Source organism: Arachis stenosperma, chromosome 8 (genome assembly GCF_014773155.1).
Source record: "Arachis stenosperma cultivar V10309 chromosome 8, arast.V10309.gnm1.PFL2, whole genome shotgun sequence".
Classification (NCBI taxonomy): Eukaryota; Viridiplantae; Streptophyta; class Magnoliopsida; order Fabales; family Fabaceae; genus Arachis; species Arachis stenosperma.
Window position 1 is genome coordinate 514,518 of NC_080384.1, and position 19,451 is coordinate 533,968.

The window sequence follows — 19,451 nt, forward strand, 5'->3', positions numbered from 1 at the left end:
CCATGATGTTTTTCATTTTTGGGATAGTTATATTTGGTCTCTGGTGCAAATCTTATTTCTAATTTGTATCTTTCCAGATATGGAGAGGGCGATCACAAGAGACTTGTTTTCACATATAGTTCTGTTCTCAAGCCACTTGACAAAGGTGGCAACATTTGCAGCTGAACTGGACTGCTAAAACACAACAAGTATGCTATGGTCAGTTTAGTTTTGTTCAAATAATTTGTCGTCATAAATTAGCTTTTATTCTTCACGTTGGGTTATTAATTTGCATTTTCTCTGAGAACTATATATGCAGCTTCAGTGTGGTGTCTAGATGAAGGTGCCAAGATCCTCGAGTGTCAGAAGGAAAAGGGCCAGCTTGTGTTTCCCATATTCTTCTACAAATAGAGCCATCGGATGTACGGCGTCAGAGAAATAGTTATAAACTTGCCATGGCTGTTACTCTGAGAAGTGCAGAGGTGTTACATACATAGATTAAATGAACCAATATGTATTAGAGACTCTGAGAAGCATATATAGACTCTGACATAGATTAAGTGGGCAGTAAATTTTGCTCATAGAGACTGACATAGATTAGTTGAGACAAATTTTGTAAAGAAGGCTCTTTCTTTTTGTTTTGAAGATTGTCCATTTTGCTCTCTTCCTTATATTATTCCTTAGAAAGTGTAAAAATTTAGATGAATGAAAGAAAGTTATTGCATCCCATTTGTTGACTAATTTTATTTTTGGCTTTTGTTGTATCTGAATGATAATTTAAGAAAATTGTGAGTTCTTAACAGATTTACTAATTATCTGAACTATAACTATATGTATTTCAACCAAAAAAGTATATAGGTTGTCTCCTTTAAAAAGAACACTAACAGTATTTTTCGTAAGTCCGAATCAGATAAGAAAGCTCAACATAGAGCAACAACATTACATTATTTTCATCCATTGTTCAACTGAACTGAGCTAAATGTTGTAATCACAAAAAGATGAAACTACAAAAACACCCTTTTTGATATTTATGATAGATAATCAAAGATAGAATCCCCAGTGTAGAGGTGGAAGCACCTTGATTCCATGACCACCAACAGCTCCCCTGGTAGTTCCCAAGGGGCACGGTATGAGTTCATATCATCCTCCATAGATAATCATTGTATTATAAATTATAAATATTACTAATGCGCCATATGACTCGGCCTATATAGTATGACAACTACCCCAAAAAGGTTCAATTTACAAGGGAAATGTGCAAAACTTACAATATTTGACCCCAAGAATGATGTGATCCCAAACCAACCAACAAGGATTTTAGGCATATACATCATTTCTATGAGCCTTGTTGATTTGAGTTGAACATTTTTTGCTTCCGATTCGTCAAGCTACATCATACATAAATCACATTGGTCGACATGGTTGCTCGAGTGCATCATAATTCATAAGATCAAGCTTCGACAGCAGCTGAGGATTCTTCATCGGTAGACTCGAGTGTTGTTGTAATTTCTTCTTTGACATCACTAGTCACATCTGAATCTTGTTCCTTTTCCACCTCGGTATCATCAAGAAGCTTCTGCCTGAGTTTCATTTGAAGTTCTTCAAATGCACTATGATTCTCGGCCAGGAAACTCTTAAAAGCATCCCTACCACAGAAATTCTTATCATTGAAGTAATATATAGCACCGGCCTTTAGGATGATTTTGTGTTTTACACTCAAGTCTATGATCTCACATTCTCTATTTATACCCTTGCCAAATTGAAGCTCAAACTCAGCAGTTTTAAATGGAGGGGCAAGCTTGTTCTTCACAACCTTGACAAGTACCTGGCTTCCCAAAATCTGTAAATAAAAGCCAAAAGGACAAACATTCATGGCAGAAGATGCAATAATCCAAATCAATCTCAAGTCCCTCAGAACAGTGCTTATTCCAGCAAAACTGCATTCACATATTTATCACGTAGGCATTATTTGAAAGTTCAAACTGCAAGGTTTGAAAGTAGGAAGAATCACAGCAGAATAATCAATGGTTGATTACCTCTTCCACTTTCTTCACAAACCCTATTCTTCTAATATTTAGCCGCACCGATGCATAGAATTTCAATGCATTGCCACCACAAGTAACTTCCTGGGGCCAACCGAATCCACCAAAAGTAGAAAGCTTTGACCTTACCTAGAGACACATAGAAAGCAATTCCCATTAATGGAAGATACAAATCCCCTAGTAACTTGAAGAAAGGTACACGTTTACCCCACAAAAAACACACACTAAAAAAATAATACATTTTTTTCTTTTTTGTAGAATCGCCAATAAAATATGATAGTATATGGCAGAACATCCCTCAGCAAAAAAATAGTTACAGACCAAGATCAAATTGGTAGATAGCAGAGTAACCCCCCCCAAACAAAAACACCAAAAAACAAGTTTTTTGTATTGGCTAAGTTGCTAAGGTTAAAATTAAAAATATTCACACAAGACTGACAACAGTGCAATTATTGGGTTTTAACTCATACCTGGTTTATAAAAATCAATATACATTGAGAAACTGACAAAGAGTGGCTTAATTTCCGAAGGGCCTGGCTCATCAACCTAGCCTGCATTGCCATGTGTGCATCCCCCATTTCACCATCAAGCTCCCCTTTAGGAACAAGAGCAGCCACCTGTGAATGTAAAGACAGAAAATTTAGTAGACATATACCCAAATAAAATGGAGGAAGTAAAAAGAAAGACATCAGAGGAACATTAAATTCACTCATTCTTTCACACTGTCAAGTCGGACTAGTAAGTCAGTGAAAGATTTATAAGTACAAATTTCAAAATCTAAAATTTGGCCCTAGGTATGAGCTAAAAAGAGAATCCATTGATGAACAGTTTCCAATTTTCCCCATCACAAATCTTTCCTCACTTATAACCAACCCAGAAATGCTATATAATACAAATAGACACATATATCTTTGAACATGAATAAAAACAGAATCAATCAAAAAATTTCTAGTGCTGATGAATCTTTTTATAAGAAGGCTATTTTGAGTTATTACCATAACTAAGTAGAACTAAATAATAATATTGGCTAAAATCACATTCTATTGGTGAAAATTTTCTAGTTCTTATACTGATTTGGCAAATCCTATAATAGATAAGTACTTAAGTGCAGCCACCACTACCGATATAATCCTAGACAAGTTACAATGGGAACCAAGGAAAGTATTAATTAAATCAAAAGGGAGTTGCATACTTACACTGTCAACAAAAATTACGTCAACTGAACCACTATGGATTAAGGTATCCACAAGACTAAGGTATTTCAAAACTGTAAAAATGCACAGATTTGGCCTCCGAAAAGAACCAAGAGAATCAAAAGCGTTTAAATCAGATTATACAACATAACAAGTGGCATGACATTCAGAAATCAAAAGGACATCAACAGAGCAAGTAGTTAAGTTACAGTGGTGATATCACTCAATGCATGTCAATAAAAAATAAAGAACACATAAAAAAGCAACACAGCAACACACAAAACAACACCACAGCAGAAGATCATTCAAAAAAATATCACAACACACAAAAATAGCAACACAGCAGAACTAGAGCTCATTAGTAATCAAATAATCATTCAATAAAAAATTAAAACACTAAACATTCAAATATTCAGTAATCAAATAATCATTGAACATGGCATAAATAAAAAATGCAGAAGAAGTTAGCAGTGAACTGACCGTCGAAGTCTAAGGTTTTTTTCTTGGTTGAGCTTCTGCTCTCTGAACTCGAAGGAAGGAAACTGGAATGGAGATGGGTTTTTCTTCTGAGCAGTCTGAGAAGAGGGGGGCAGAATCGTGACGGAGACAGAGGCCAGGCGACGAACACAACTCAGAAGACGGTGGTGGGTTGGAAGAATCTGCGACGACCAGACGAAGACGATGGTGACTGAGCGTCCGACGGACGGCGGCAGGAGCGCGATGGAGCAGATGAATACCAGGAACTGACGCGCCGAGCTCGAGGAAGAAGAAGCTGCGATTCTTGAAGGAGGAAGAAGCATGGACGACCAGACGACGATGGTAGTGCCTGAGAGCGACGGACGGCGGCAGTCCTTGCGGCGGTGGTGGAGAAGCTAGGGTTTCCTATTTCAACTTCCTTTTTTGATTTGGGGAGAAGCTGTTAAGATAGGGATTTGGAATGAAGACTGAAGGTAAGAGGAAGGAAGGTTGGCCGGCGAAATTGTGAACTATACTTTTTCACAACTCTCATAATCCCTGGTAATGGCTCCAAAAACTTGGTGCGCTCAATACCATGGCATTACACAACTTCGCACAACTAACCAGCAAGTGTACTGGGTCGTCCAAGTAATAAAACCTTACGTGAGTAAGGGTCGATCCCACGGAGATTGTTAGTATTGAAGCAAGCTATGGTCATCTTGTAAATCTTAGTCAGGCAAACTCAGATATATATGGTGATGAACGAAAATAACATAGAAGATAAAGATAGTGATACTTATGTATATCATTGGTGTATGAGCTTCAGACAAGTGTATGAAGATGCCTTCCCTTCCGTCTCTCTGCTTTCCTACAGCCTTCATCCAATCCTTTCTTACTCCTTTCCATGGCAAGCTCGTGTAGGGTCTCACTGTTGTCAGCAGCTACCTCCCATCCTCTCAGTGAAAGCGATTGCATATGTCCTGTCACGGCATAGCGGAATTCATCTGTCGGTTCTCAATCAGGCGCGGAATAGAATCCAGTGATTCTTTTGCGTTATCACTAACGCCGCCCTCAGGGTTTGAAGCACGTCACAGTCATTCAGTCATTGAATCCTACTCAGAACACCACAGACAAGGTTAGACCTTCCGGATTCTCTTGAATGCTGCCATCAGGTCCTGCCTATACCACGAAGACTCCGAAGAATCCAAGAGATATTCACTAAGCCTCGAATGCTTGTAGAACAAGAATGGTTGTCAGTCACCTTGTTCATAGGTGAAGAACAAGTGATATCTTGGTAAAAGAATAAGCGGAATTGAATGGAAGAACAATAGTAATTGCATTAATACTCGAGGTACAGCAGAGCTCCACACCCTTAATCTATGGTGTGTAGAAACTCCACCGTTGAAAATACATAAGAACAGGGTCTAGGCATGGCCGAATGGCCAGCCTCCCAAAGATCTAAGATAGCATAAAAGTCTTGATAGCTACCAAAGTCTCGATAAAAGCCCTTTAATACAATAGTAAAAGGTCCTACTTATAGAAAACTAGTACATAGATGAGTAAATGACATAAAAATCCACTTCCGGGCCCACTTGGTGTGTGCTTGGGCTGAGCAATCAAGGAAATTCGTGTAGAGACCTTTTCTGGAGTTAAACGCCAGCTCCCATGCCAGTTTGGGCGTTTAACTCCAACTTTTATTCCTGTTCCGGCGTTTAACGCTGGAATTCCTGAGGCCGGATTGCTTTGCGGGTTTGGGCCATCAATCTTGGACAAAGTATGGACTATTATATATTGCTGGAAAGCCCTGGATGTCTACTTTCCAACGCCGTTGAGAGCGCGCCAATTGGGCTTCTGTAAACGCCAGAAAATCCACTTCGAGTGCAGGGAGGTCAGAATCCAACAGCATCTGCAGTCCTTTTTGGTCTCTGAATCAGATTTTTGCTCAGGTCCCTCAATTTCAGCCAGAAAATACCTGAAATCACAGAAAAACACACAAACTCATAGTAAAGTCCAGAAAAGTGAATTTTAAATAAAAACTAATAAAAATGTACTAAAATCTAACTAAAAGATATCAAAAACATACTAAAAACAATGCCAAAAAGTATACAAATTATCCGCTCATCACAACACCAAACTTAAATTGTTGCTTGTCCTCAAGCAACTGAAAATCAAATAAGATCAAAAGAAGAGAATATGCAATGAATTCCAAAAACATCTGTGAAGATCAGTATTAACTAGATGAGCGGGGCTTTTATCCTTCTGTCTCTGAACAGTTTTGGCATCTCAATCTATCCCTTGAAATTCAGAATGGTTGGCTTCTTTAGGAACTCAGAGTCCAGATAGTGTTAATGATTCTCCTAGTAAAGTATGATGATTCTTGAACATAGCTATTTATTGAGTCTTGGCTGTGGCCCAAAGCACTCTGTCTTCCAGTATTACCACCGGATACATACATGCCACAGACACATAATTGGGTGAACCTTTTCAGATTGTGACTCAGCTTTGCTAAAGTCCCCAATTAGAGGTGTCCAGGGTTCTTAAGCACACTCTTATTTGCCTTGGATCACAACTTTATTTCTTTTCTTTTTCTTTCTTTTCTTTCTTTTTTTTTTTTTTTTCGAATTTTTTTTTTTTTTTTTTTTTTTTGAATAGCTTTTTCTTGCTTCAAGAATCTTTTTATTGATTTTTCAGATCCTCAGTAACATGTCTCCTTTTTCATCATTCTTTCAAGAGCCAACATTCATGAACCACAAATTCAAGATATATATGCACTGTTTACACATACATTCAGAGAACAAAAATATTGCCACCACATCAAAATAATTAAACTATTATAAAATTCAAAATTCATGCAATTCTTCCTTTTTCAATTAAGCACATTTTATTCAAGAAAGGTGATGGATTCATAGGACATTCATAACTTTAAGGCATAGACACTAAGACACTAATGATCATAAGACACAAACATGGATAACATAAAGCATAAAATTCGAAAATCAAAGGAATAAAGAACAAGGAAATCAAGGAATGGGTCCACCTTAGTGATGGCGGCTCTTCCTTGCTTTTGAAGGTCCTATGGAGTGCTTGAGCTCCTCAATGTCTCTTCCTTGTCTTTGTTGCTCCTCCCTCATGATTCTTTGATCTTCTCTAATTTCATGGAGGAGAATGGAGTGTTCTTGATGCTCCACCCTTAATTGTCCCATGTTGGAACTTAATTTTCCTAGGGAGGTGTTTAGTTGCTCCCAATAGTTTTGTGGAGGAAAGTTCATCCCTTGAGGAATCTCAGGGATTTCTTGATGAGAGGGGTCTCTTGTGTATTCCATCCTTTTCTTGGTGATGGGCTTGTCCTCATCAATGGGGATATCTCCTTCTATGTCAACTCCAACTGAATAACAAATGAGGTGAGGAAAGGCTAATCTTGCCAAAGTGGAGGTCTTGTCCGCCACTTTATAGAGTTCTTGGGCTATAACCTCATGAACTTCTATTTCTTCTCCAATCATGATGCTATGGATCATGATGGCCCGGTCTATGGTAACTTCGGACCGGTTGCTAGTGGGAATGATTGAGCGTTGTATGAACTCTAACCATCCTCTAGCCACGGGTTTGAGGTCATGCCTTCTCAATTGAACCGGCTTTCCTCTTGAGTCTTGCCTCCATTGTGCGCCCTCTTCACATATGACTGTGAGGACTTGGTCCAACCTTTGATCAAAGTTGACCCTTCTAGTGAAAGGATGCTCATCTCCTTGCATCATAGGCAAGTTGAACGCCACCCTCACACTCTCCGGACTAAAATCCAAGTATTTCCCCCGAACCATAGTAAGATAATTCTTTGGATTCGGGTTCACACTTTGGTCATGGTTCTTTGTGATCCATGCATTGGCATAGAACTCTTGAACCTTCAAGATTCCGACTTGTTGAATGGGGTTGGTAAGTACTTCCCAACCTCTTCTTCGGATCTCATGGCGGATCTCCGGATATTCACCCTTTTTGAGTGAAAAGGGGACCTCGGGGATCACCTTCTTCAAGGCCACAACTTCATAGAAGTGGTCTTGATGCACCTTTGAGAGGAATCTATCCATCTCCCATGACTCGGAGGTGGAAGCTTTTGCTTTCCCTTTCCTCTTTTTAGAGGTTTCTCCGGCCTTTGGTGCCATAATGGTTATGAAAAGCAACGCTTTTACCACACCAAACTTAAAATGTTTGCTCGTCCTCGAGCAAAAGAAGAAAGAAGAGAGTAGAAGAAGAAGAAATGAAGAAGATGGAGATGGTGGTGTATACAGCCAAAGAGGGAGAAGAAAGGGTGTTTAGGTTGTGTGAAAAGGAAGAGTTGAAGAAGGGTATTTATAGGAGAGAGGGGTGTAAAAGGTTCGGCCATTTGAGGGTGGGTTTGGGAGGGAAAGTGGTTTGAATTTGAAGGGTGAGGTTGGTGGGGTTTTATGAAGGATGGATGTGAGTGGTGAAGAGAAAGATGGGATTTGATAGGTGAGGGGTTTTGGGGAAAAGGTGTTGAGGTGATTGGTGAATGGGGGAAGAAGAGAGAGAGTGATGGTAGGGTCCTGTGGGGTCCACAGATCCTGTAGTGTCAAGGAAAAGTCATCCCTGCACCAAAAGTTGCTCAAAATCACGTTTTGAGCCATTTCTGGCGTTAAACGCCGGGCTAGTGCCCATTCCTGGCGTTTAACGCCAGGTTGTTGCCCTTTACTGGCGTTTAACGCCAGTCTGGTGCCCTTTTCTGGCGTTAAACGCCCAGAAAGGTGCCAGACTGGGCGTTAAACGCCCAACTGCTAGGCTTACTGGCGTTTAAACGCCAGCAGCTTCTTCCTCCAGGGTGTGCTGTTTTTCTTCCTGTTTTTCATTCTGTTTTTGCTTTTTCAATGGATTTTGTGACTTCTTATGATCATCAACCTACAAAAAAGATAAAATAACAAAAGAAAATAGTTAACTATAAAACATTGGGTTGCCTCCCAACAAGCGCTTCTTTAGTGTCATTAGCTTGACAGAGGACTCCCATGGAGCCTCAGAAACACTCAGAACCGTGTTGAAACCTCCCAACACCAAACTTAGAGTTTGAATGTGGGGTTTCAACACCAAACTTAGAGTTTGGTTGTGGCCTCCCAACACCAAACTTAGAGTTTGACTGTGGGGGCTCTGTTTGGCTCTGTTTTGAGAGAAGCTCTTCATGCTTCTTCTCCATGATGATAGAGGGATATCCTTGGGCCTTAAACACCATGGATTCTTCATTCACTTGAATGATCAACTCTCCTCTATCAACATCAATCACAGCCTTTGCTGTGGCTAGGAATGGTCTGCCAAGGATGATGGATTCATCCATGCACTTCCCAGTCTCTAGGACTATGAAATCAGTAGGAATGTAATGGTCTTCAATCTTCACCAAAACATTCTCTATAAGTCCATGAGCTTGTTTTCTTGAATTGTCTGCCATCTCTAATGAGATTCTTGCAGCTTGCACCTCAAGGATCCCTAATTTCTCCTTTACAGAGAGGGGCATGAGGTTTACACTTGACCCTAAGTCACACAAGGCCTTCTTGAAGGTCATGGTGCCTATGGTACAAGGTATAGAAAACTTCCCAGGATCCTGCCTCTTTTGAGGCAGTTTCTGCCTAGACAAGTCATCCAGTTCTTTGGTGAGCAAGGGAGGTTCATCCTCCCAAGTCTCATTTCCAAATAACTTGTCATTTAGTTTCATGATTGCTCCAAGGTATTTAGCAACTTGCTCTTCAGTGACATACTCATCCTCTTCTGAGGAAGAATACTCATCAGAGCTCATGAATGGCAGAAGTAAGTCCAATGGAATCTCTATGGTCTCATTTTGAGCCTCAGATTCCCATGGTTCCTCATTGGGGAACTCACTGGAGGCCAGTGCACGCCCATTGAGGTCTTCCTCAGTGGCGTTCACTGCCTCTCCTTCCTCCCAGAATTCGGCCATGTCTATGGCTTTGCACTCTCCTTTGGATTTTCTTCTGTATTACTTGGGAGAGTGCTAGGAGGGAGTTCAGTAACTTTCTTGCTCAGCTGACCCACTTGTCCTTCCAAATTTCTGATGGAGGACCTTGTTTCATTCATGAAACTTTGAGTGGTCTTTATTAGATCAGAGACCATTGTTGCCAAGTCAGAAGTATTCTGCTTAGAACTCTCTGTCTGTTGCTGAGAAGATGATGGAAAAGGCTTGCCATTGCTAAACCTGTTTCTTCCACCATTATTGTTATTGAAACCTTGTTGAGGTCTCTCTTGATTCTTCCATGAGAGATTTGGGTGATTTCTCCATGAAGAATTATAGGTGTTTCCATAGGGTTCTCCTAGGTAATTCACCTCTTCCATGGAAGGGTTCTCAGGATCATAAGCTTCTTCCTTAGATGAAGCATCCTCAGTACTGTTTGGTGCATTTTGCATTCCAGACAGACTTTGAGAAATCAAATTGACTTGTTGAGTCAATATCTTATTCTGAGCCAGTATGGCATTCAGAGCATCAATCTCAAGAACTCCTTTCTTCTGATTAGTCCCATTGTTCACAGGATTCCTTTCAGAAGTGTACATGAATTGGTTATTTGCAACCATTTCAATCAGCTCTTGAGCTTCCGCAGGCGTCTTCTTCAGATGAAGAGATCCTCCTGCAGAGCTATCCACGGACATCTTAAATAGTTCAGAGAGACCATCATAGAAAATACCTATGATGCTCCATTCAGAAAGCATGTCAGAAGGACATTTTCTGATCAATTGTTTGTATCTTTCCCAAGCTTCATAGAGGGATTCTCCATCCTTTTGTCTAAAGGTTTGGACTTCCACTCTAAGCTTACTCCATCTTTGTGGTGGAAAGAATTTTGCCAAGAAGGCATTGACTAGCTTTTCCCATGAGTCCAGGCTTTCTTTAGGTTGAGAGTCCAACCATATTCTAGCTCTGTCTCTTACAGCAAAAGGGAATAGCATCAGTCTATAGACCTCAGGGTTAACCCCATTAGTCTTGACTGTGTCACAGATTTGCAAGAATTCAGCTAAAAACTGATGAGGATCTTCCATTGGAAGTCCATGGAACTTGCAATTCTGTTGCATTAGAGAAACTAATTGAGGCTTAAGCTCAAAGTTGTTTGCTCCAATGGCAGGGATAGAGATGCTTCTCCCATAAAAATCAGGAGTAGGTGCAGTAAAGTCACCCAGCACCTTCCTTGCATTGTTTGCATTGTTGTTGTTTTCTGCTGCCATGTTTTCTTCCTTGAAGAATTCGGTCAGGTCCTCTAAAGAGAGTTGTGCTTTGGCTTCTCTTAGCTTTCTCTTCAAAGTCCTTTCAGGTTCAGGATCAGCTTCAACAAGAATGCCTTTGTCCTTGTTCCTGCTCATATGAAAGAGAAGGGAACAAGAAAATGTGGAATCCTCTATGTCACAGTATAGAGATTCCTTTAAGTGTCAGAGGAAAAGAGAAATAGAAAGAAGAAGGAGAAGATAAATTCGAACTTTAGTTAGATAAGGTTCGAATTGTGCATTGAGAAGGAGTGGCACTCCATAATTAGAAGGATGTGAGAAGGAGGGAAGAAGATTTTCGAAAATTAATTAAAATACTTTGAAAACATTTTGAAAACATCAATTGATTTTCGAAATCAAAGTGGAAAGGAAACCAAGTGATTTTTGAAAAAGATTTTGAAATTAGAAATTAAAAAGATTTGATTGAAAACTGTTTTGAAAAGATGGTTAAAAAGATTTAATAAAAATGTGATTGAGAAGATATGATTTGAAAACATTTTTAAAAGATATGATTTGAAAACCATTTGAGAAGATATGATTTTAAAAATGAATGACTTGCCTAACAAGAAAAGATATGATTTGAAACATTCAAACCTTTCTCAACAGAAAAGGTAACAATCTTGTGATGTTCAATCAAATCATTAATTGTTAGTAAGTATCTTTTAAAAAGGAAAGAAATTGATTTTGAAAACATTTGATTGAAAAGATTTGATTTGAAAAAGATTTGATTTTGAAAAACTAAAAAAAATTTGATTTTGAAAACAAAATCTTCCCCCTGCACCATCCTGGCGTTAAACGCCCAGAATGGTATACATTCTGGCGTTAACGCCCAAAATGCACCCTTTTTGGGCGTTAAACGCCCAACCAGGTACCCTGGCTGGCGTTTAAACGCCAGTCTGCCTTCTTCACTGGGCATTTTTGAATGCTCAGCTTTTTCTATAATTCCTCTGCAGCATGTTTTGAATCTTCAATTCTTTGTATCATTGACTTGAAAGGACACAAATTAAAAATATTTTTGGATTTTTTGATAATCAAAATGCAAAAGGAATCAATTAACAATGCATGCAAGACACCAAACTTAGTAGTTTGTGTACTACTGACACTAACAACATGAAAATGCATATGAGACACACAAAATACTTCAAGTCAATAGAATTCAAAGATCAAAACAAAGAAATATGCATGGATTCGAAAAATATACAAAACATGCATTTGACACCAAACTTAAGATGAGACTCTAGACTCAAACAAGAAATATTTTTTTTGGGATTTTATGGTTTTGCAAATTTTTTTTTTGTATTTTTCGAAAATTAAGTGAAAAGAAAGTATCAAAATTCTTAATGAGAATTCCAGGAATCAGTGCAATGCTAGTCTAAGGCTCCGGTCCAGGAATTAGACATGGCTTCACAGCCAGCCAAGCTTTCAAAGAAAGCTTCGGTCCAAAACACTAGACATGACCAAGGTCAGCCAAGCCTTAGCAAATCACTGCTCCAACAGCAAGATTGATACGAAATCAACAAGCTCTTGTGGTGATAAGTTGAAACCTCGGTCCAATCAGATTAGACATGGCTTCTCAGCCAGCCAGATTTCAACAAATCATCATGAAACTCTAGAATTCACCTTCAAGAATTTCGAAAAAAAAATACCTAATCTAAGCAACAAGATGAACCGTCAGTTGTCCAGCCTAAACAATCCCGGGCAATAACACCAAAAATTTGATGTTGTTGCCGGATCTTGGCTCTGATGTTACCAAAAGCTTGCTCAAACATGAACAATCCCCGGCAACGGCGCCAAAAACTTGGCCGGCGAAATTGTGAACTATACTTTTCACAACTCTCATAATCCCTGGTAATGGCTCCAAAAACTTGGTGCGCTCAATACCATGGCATTACACAACTTCGCACAACTAACCAGCAAGTGTACTGGGTCGTCCAAGTAATAAAACCTTACGTGAGTAAGGGTCGATCCCACGGAGATTGTTAGTATTGAAGCAGCTATGGTCATCTTGTAAATCTTAGTCAGGCAAACTCAGATATATATGGTGATGAACGAAAATAACATAGAAGATAAAGATAGTGATACTTATGTATATCATTGGTGTATGAGCTTCAGACAAGTGTATGAAGATGCCTTCCCTTCCGTCTCTCTGCTTTCCTACAGCCTTCATCCAATCCTTTCTTACTCCTTTCCATGGCAAGCTCGTGTAGGGTCTCACTGTTGTCAGCAGCTACCTCCCATCCTCTCAGTGAAAGCGATTGCATATGTCCTGTCACGGCATAGCGGAATTCATCTGTCGGTTCTCAATCAGGCGCGGAATAGAATCCAGTGATTCTTTTGCGTTATCACTAACGCCCCCGCCCTCAGGGTTTGAAGCACGTCACAGTCTTCAGTCATTGAATCCTACTCAGAACACCACAGACAAGGTTAGACCTTCCGGATTCTCTTGAATGCTGCCATCAGGTCCTGCCTATACCACGAAGACTCCGAAGAATCCAAGAGATATTCACTAAGCCTCGAATGCTTGTAGAACAAGAATGGTTGTCAGTCACCTTGTTCATAGGTGAAGAACAAGTGATATCTTGGTAAAAGAATAAGCGGAATTGAATGGAAGAACAATAGTAATTGCATTAATACTCGAGGTACAGCAGAGCTCCACACCCTTAATCTATGGTGTGTAAACTCCACCGTTGAAAATACATAAGAACAGGGTCTAGGCATGGCCGAATGGCCAGCCTCCCAAAGATCTAAGATAGCATAAAAGTCTTGATAGCTACCAAAGTCTCGATAAAAGCCCTTTAATACAATAGTAAAAGGTCCTACTTATAGAAAACTAGTACATAGATGAGTAAATGACATAAAAATCCACTTCCGGGCCCACTTGGTGTGTGCTTGGGCTGAGCAATCAAGGAAATTCGTGTAGAGACCTTTTCTGGAGTTAAACGCCAGCTCCCATGCCAGTTTGGGCGTTTAACTCCACTTTTATTCCTGTTCCGGCGTTTAACGCTGGAATTCCTGAGGCCGGATTGCTTTGCGGGTTTGGGCCATCAAATCTTGGACAAAGTATGGACTATTATATATTGCTGGAAAGCCCTGGATGTCTACTTTCCAACGCCGTTGAGAGCGCGCCAATTGGGCTTCTGTAAACGCCAGAAAATCCACTTCGAGTGCAGGGAGGTCAGAATCCAACAGCATCTGCAGTCCTTTTTGGTCTCTGAATCAGATTTTTGCTCAGGTCCCTCAATTTCAGCCAGAAAATACCTGAAATCACAGAAAAACACACAAACTCATAGTAAAGTCCAGAAAAGTGAATTTTAAATAAAAACTAATAAAAATGTACTAAAATCTAACTAAAAGATATCAAAAACATACTAAAAACAATGCCAAAAAGTATACAAATTATCCGCTCATCAAAGGTCATCCAGGAAAATGACATAGTTTAATCCAAAACGATAAGAGAGATCGAGGAGCAGAGAGACGAGAAGGTTTCTGAATCCAGAACAATTTTGGTTTTTTGTTCTTTTAATATGTTTAAAGTAGACGAAGAACAATTTTAGTTTTTTGTTTTCTTAATATATTTTTGTTTTGTTGTTTTAATTATTTGAAACTATAAAATTATGATTAATTGAATTCTAAAATTTGATTAATTTAAAAGAGTATTTTTGTCTAATCAAATAAAGGAAGGATGTTTAAGTCTTTTTATAAAATTAAATAAATAAATATTTTTTATTTTTATTTAATTAAAAGGGTATTTTAGTAAAAGTGGTGATATACTATATATTTAAAAAAGAAAAAATTAAATGTTGACGTGAAAAATAAATTCCACATGTTTTATTGTTATTTGTCCATATTTTAAATGTATCGGTACGTATGAATTTATCATCGTACCGTAGCAAATTTATCAAATGAATTAGAGAGCCCCTTCAATTCTAAACATCACTGGACCTGGCATGTGATATGTAAAAATCTAAAAATGTGAAGAGATGTTTGCCTTTTATTTTTGGTCATAGAACTTGACTAGAAAAAAAAGTCCAACTCAGATCATTATCATCATCAACACTCCCAGTCCCACCCTTCTCTCCTCCATCGATACCCATAAGGCCATAATCCCACCAGGATTTTCCCTTTCCACCCCCACTCGATACGAGTATACGACGTCGTTTCTCTTCAGCCTGAACGTCTCCTTCCTCTCGGCAGAACCAGCAAGTCCCTACTGGTCGTCATCATCGCGCTCTGTCTCGTCACCGTCTCACACTCAGTCGCGCGCCTTCCTTGCGCTCATCGTCGCCGGCGGCAGAACCAGCAGGTCCCCGAGATGGTATTGTTGCTTCGAGTCTCGCCGTCAGCTTCCTCCCCGCCGCCGTCAGCTTCTTTCGCGCAACCACAAGCTGGTCCCCGATTTGGTGAGTTCCAACAAATTGTTATGATCTTTCTTTTTCAGTTCTGTTGCTGTAATTCATGACTGCACTCTGATTTTGTTGCTGAAAATATCACTGAACAAGTTTTTTTCTGAAAATCATCACTGACATGATTTGTTACTGATTATCATCACCGAACCTTGAATAATTTGTCGCTGAAAATATTAGCTAGTTTTTTTATTGCTGAAAATCATCACTGAGATGAATTTGTTAATGATTATTATCATTTGTTGCTGTCTTGCTGAGTAATCACTTAGTCAAGTTTTCTTATTGCTAAAAATGATCAGAGTTGAATTTGTTACCGATTATCGTAGAAAACAACTTGTGAATTGGAAAGAGAGAATCTCAATTCTCAAGAGTGCAGGATCTTCACCGAAGGTACTCCAAAACTATCCACACCAAACGAGAATCTGAAGAAGAAATCCGAACTCATCGTCGTTCATTCCTTCTTCTTCTTGTGCGGAAGAATGACCAGTTCCGGTGGTGGAAGCTCGTCGAATCCAAGAAGTGCTTCTTTTCAACCTTCCGAAACTTCTTCAAAGCGCAAAAGAGGAGTCTTCCAAAAAGAACGTTAGTAACCACTCCTATCCAACCTCCTGTTTTTTTTTTTGCAATTTTCTGTTTTCCTTTTTCTTTTTAAGATGAAAAAGAAAAAAGTTTCTTTTATGCATGTAACTGTCACTAATAATTTTCCTTATGCTTGCTAAAACAGTGCAGCACATGATGTACGGCTTTGGAGATGATCCAAATGTAAGTGCCCTAACCTTTTATTACATCTCTTAATTACTTTTTGGGATGTGAATGTTAATGGATACTAAACTTTGATCTCTTTTATGCTTCGCACAATTAGCCTCTTCCTAAAAGTGTGGCGCTTACGGAGGATATTGTTGTGGAATATGTCACGGAATTGGTAACCTAATTTATTTATTTTTTAAACCTAACTTTTTCATTGTTCTTGTTCAACCGAATTACAGTGTTGTGGATTAATTTGGACCTTTTATTTTTGTGCTTTGAAATTTTTTTCCTTCGGAAGGTACATAAGCTCAAGATATTGGATCACAGGGAGGGAAGCTATCTGTTGAGGATTTCCTTTATTTGATTCGCAAGGTACTTCTTTGTTCATAAAGAATTTCACATGGAGTTGTCTTAATCTGAAGTTGATAATTGAGAGTAGTTAGATAACAATCTAGTCAAACATGTCAAATCATGTAACGGTTGTCAATACCAAATCCACTGCTTTTACTACCAAGAAAATGCACTTATGATTTGCCTTTAACACCATTTTGTCTTCAATTGCATTGAGGCATGATATAAAGAGCTGTACTGTCAAGAGGCTAATACTTCATTACCTGTTCTGCCTGATCCTCCCATGGATGTCGAACATCAGTCGCACATGCTCGTCCCCTTGAAGTCGGAATAGTCGAAACCGGAAGACTCCGTTACCCATGGGTGCCAGTAACCTATACCTCACCCTTCCGATCTCCCTCACTGCTGTACCACCGAGCTTGCTCAATATCAACCTCTTCAAATTCGACAACGTATTCACACGTTGAGTTCAAAACAATATCGGATCCACGCATTCAAATGTCACCCCGTTGTCGCCATTTCTCGTACGACAATTGGGATAAACAAGCACAACTATGTATACACTGTTACTGGCCGTTGTACACTTGTTTTCGTGAGAAAAACGAGATAGAAAAAAGAATAGAAAATGTTTGTGGAGAATGCCAAGGCTTACACATCCGTTTAAAGCTACATCGAATTTGTCTTCTTCTATCTCGTTTATAGTGTAAACGAGATAAAGTAGGGGAATTTAAATCGGTAATTAATTTTATAATTATTTATTTTGGTCATTATTACATTTATTTTATTTATTTAAATAAAAAATCTTTCATTTAATGGATATTTTATTGGTCAACATCACTTTTTTACATCATAGTTTTAAAAACTAGACTGGAGCAGCTTAACCGAGAACTGGATGTCTCTGTAGTTCGGTCTAAATTGAAAAATCGCAATTACAAAATCCTCATGCAGACTGCTGAACTAGGACCTGGCTGGTTTAATTAAAACAACCCCATTTTGAAATTTAAAGAATCATGCGTGCCTCTCTTCACCCTTCAGTTCAAGCCTTAAGGTTTAGTGAACTGAACAAAGCTTCTCCCCCAAACCAAAAGGAAACTGAAAGAAACCCTAGCTTCTCCACCACTACCGCAAGGTGTATCACCCAAACTATCAAAGCTCACGCTTCCGGCTGCGCAACTCTAATAGCTCGGACATTACGACGACTCTTATACTATTTAATACTAAAATATGAGTTATTTATTTCTGACAATTTCCTCTAGTTTCGTAAATATGTCAATTTACTATTATATACAAAAAAATTACAGTTAAATAAATATTTCTTTATAATTTACATCTACATCTACTTAAGAACATATATCTATGTTTCTAACTTACACATGTTTCTAGATTACATATTGCATACTAACCAAACCCTAACTGGAACGTTATAAACGGTAACAACCTAACACAAGAGAAACACAGTTCGAAACTAATAATTATTTCGTAACAACCTTCCACAAGGACATAGAGCTCTAAGTTCCTCCTAGAGATCTACTACTAAAGCTGCAAATTACATTCTGGTTCTTCACGACTACTCTAACCATGGCCACATACTTAGATTAAACAAACAAAGCAAAACTAACCTCAAAGTCGGCCGTCCCGGCATAATGCGGCATCTCGTTCAACCTGTTGATGTCTCAGTCGTTTCCCGCCTGGCGCGCCATCACAGTATGAGTCTAAAATAGGGTGAGAAAGGGTTAAAATAGAGGAGAAAGTGGTTGACAAAGTCAAATTGGAGCTCGGAATAATGCTGTGAACGACTTCCTCTTATAAGCGCGAACAGTCCCAATCTCATTTACAGACATGCATGTATCTCGTTTACAGTGTAAACGAAATAGACACGTGTCATGCTAACATGTCTTATCTCGTTTACAAAACGAGATGACATTATCTCGTTTACATTGTAAACGAAATGACATTAACGAAATAAGGTAGGAAAATTTAAATCGATAATTAATTTTATAATGATTTGTTTTGATAATTATTATATTTATTTTATTTATTTAAATAAAAAATCCGAATAAAATATCCACTAACACACCATATGAGTTTACTAGTCCTTGAGAAGAAAATTGAATCAAGGTTGTTTCATATTTTTTTTACATTTTTGTTATAAGTGTAGTAGAATAGGCTTATGTAGGTGATTTTTCATTTTCTCATTCCAATTTGGACAGAACACAGAAAGGAAAAAAACAAACAACTATATACCTTGGTTCAGTCTTTGAGTATAATGGGACTGATATCTAATCTTCATTATAAACTATGGTGGAATTGTTATTATAATCGAATCAATTATAGTCACCAATACTAATGAATTACATACCTAATTTATCTAGTACTCTAAAATTTGCACTAAGCTCAAAATCACTAAGCTTATACAAGTCTAGCCAAATTCTAAGTGATAATCCAATTTAAAAAAAGAAAAGGAAAAATACCTAGATCCTACTACTAAAGATCAAGTATTAACATTCAATTTCTAGGGGCTTGCTTAAATGGAAGCAATGGTCATACCAACTGCCAAGAGAAAACAATGAAATACTACTTCGCCACAACCAGAAAACTAACTTTGTTTAAAGCTTTATTTGAATTTGATTAATGTTGGATAACCTTTTAAATTCCCTGGTCAATTCCCAATTCCACCACTACATTAAGAGTACAACAGAAGGAGGATAAAAACTATCCTGCTGAGACCAAATAACTCTCAAAGAAATAATAATAACTGTAGAAGGTAGAGACCAAATAATTTCTCCTATATTTTGGTAAGTTACCCTAATGAGTCAAAAATTGTTTTCTAATACTCAGACTTATAATCACAAGATCATGGACACAATAAATTGGAGAACAAATATATTAGAAAGTTACAATTCAACTATCCAAGGTACATTGACTATTTTCAAATGTAGGACATACTCCAAAATTCCAAAAATTTGATAGAGACATCTTAGAACAGGAAAAGCAGTAATCCTAAATTCAGTAACGATGCAATTCAA

The 19,451-nt window shown here is 38.4% G+C and overlaps 1 protein-coding gene, 1 non-coding gene and 1 pseudogene across 2 annotated transcripts; 2 read left to right on the plus strand and 1 right to left on the minus strand.

Moving 5' to 3' along the window:
- Positions 1-1,308: 1,308 nt before the first annotated feature.
- On the minus strand, positions 1,309-15,772 carry LOC130944403 (DNA repair protein recA homolog 3, mitochondrial-like). Its single transcript, XM_057872721.1, has 7 exons — positions 15,713-15,772; positions 15,175-15,309; positions 3,884-4,130; positions 3,218-3,288; positions 2,492-2,638; positions 2,016-2,150; positions 1,309-1,819 (listed from the first exon to the last, which is right to left on the minus strand). The coding sequence occupies exons 1-7, from the start codon at positions 15,770-15,772 to the stop codon at positions 1,430-1,432; spliced, it is 1,185 nt and encodes a 394-aa protein (XP_057728704.1). The 3' UTR covers positions 1,309-1,429.
- Positions 10,376-10,483, plus strand: LOC130947193 (small nucleolar RNA R71). The gene has a single exon (XR_009072594.1). It is a non-coding gene; the product is annotated as a small nucleolar RNA R71 (small nucleolar RNA).
- Positions 15,773-15,806: 34 nt separating the features above from the next.
- On the plus strand, positions 15,807-16,464 carry LOC130944404 (transcription initiation factor TFIID subunit 13-like; annotated as a pseudogene).
- The last annotated feature ends 2,987 nt before the right edge of the window (positions 16,465-19,451 follow it).

What these genes read in the sequence shown, in the direction of transcription:
- LOC130944403 (XM_057872721.1), bottom strand. Translation starts at nt 15,772, where the DNA reads ATGAGTTCGGATTTCTTCTTCAGATTCTCGTTTGGTGTGGATAGTTTT. An exon ending in AGGAAGGCGCGCGACTGAGT is followed by an intron (nt 4,131 to 15,174) that starts GTGAGACGGTGA and finishes CTATCTTAACAG; the next exon opens with CTTCTCCCCAAATCAAAAAA. An exon ending in ACGTAATTTTTGTTGACAGT is followed by an intron (nt 2,639 to 3,217) that starts GTAAGTATGCAA and finishes TTACATTCACAG; the next exon opens with GTGGCTGCTCTTGTTCCTAA.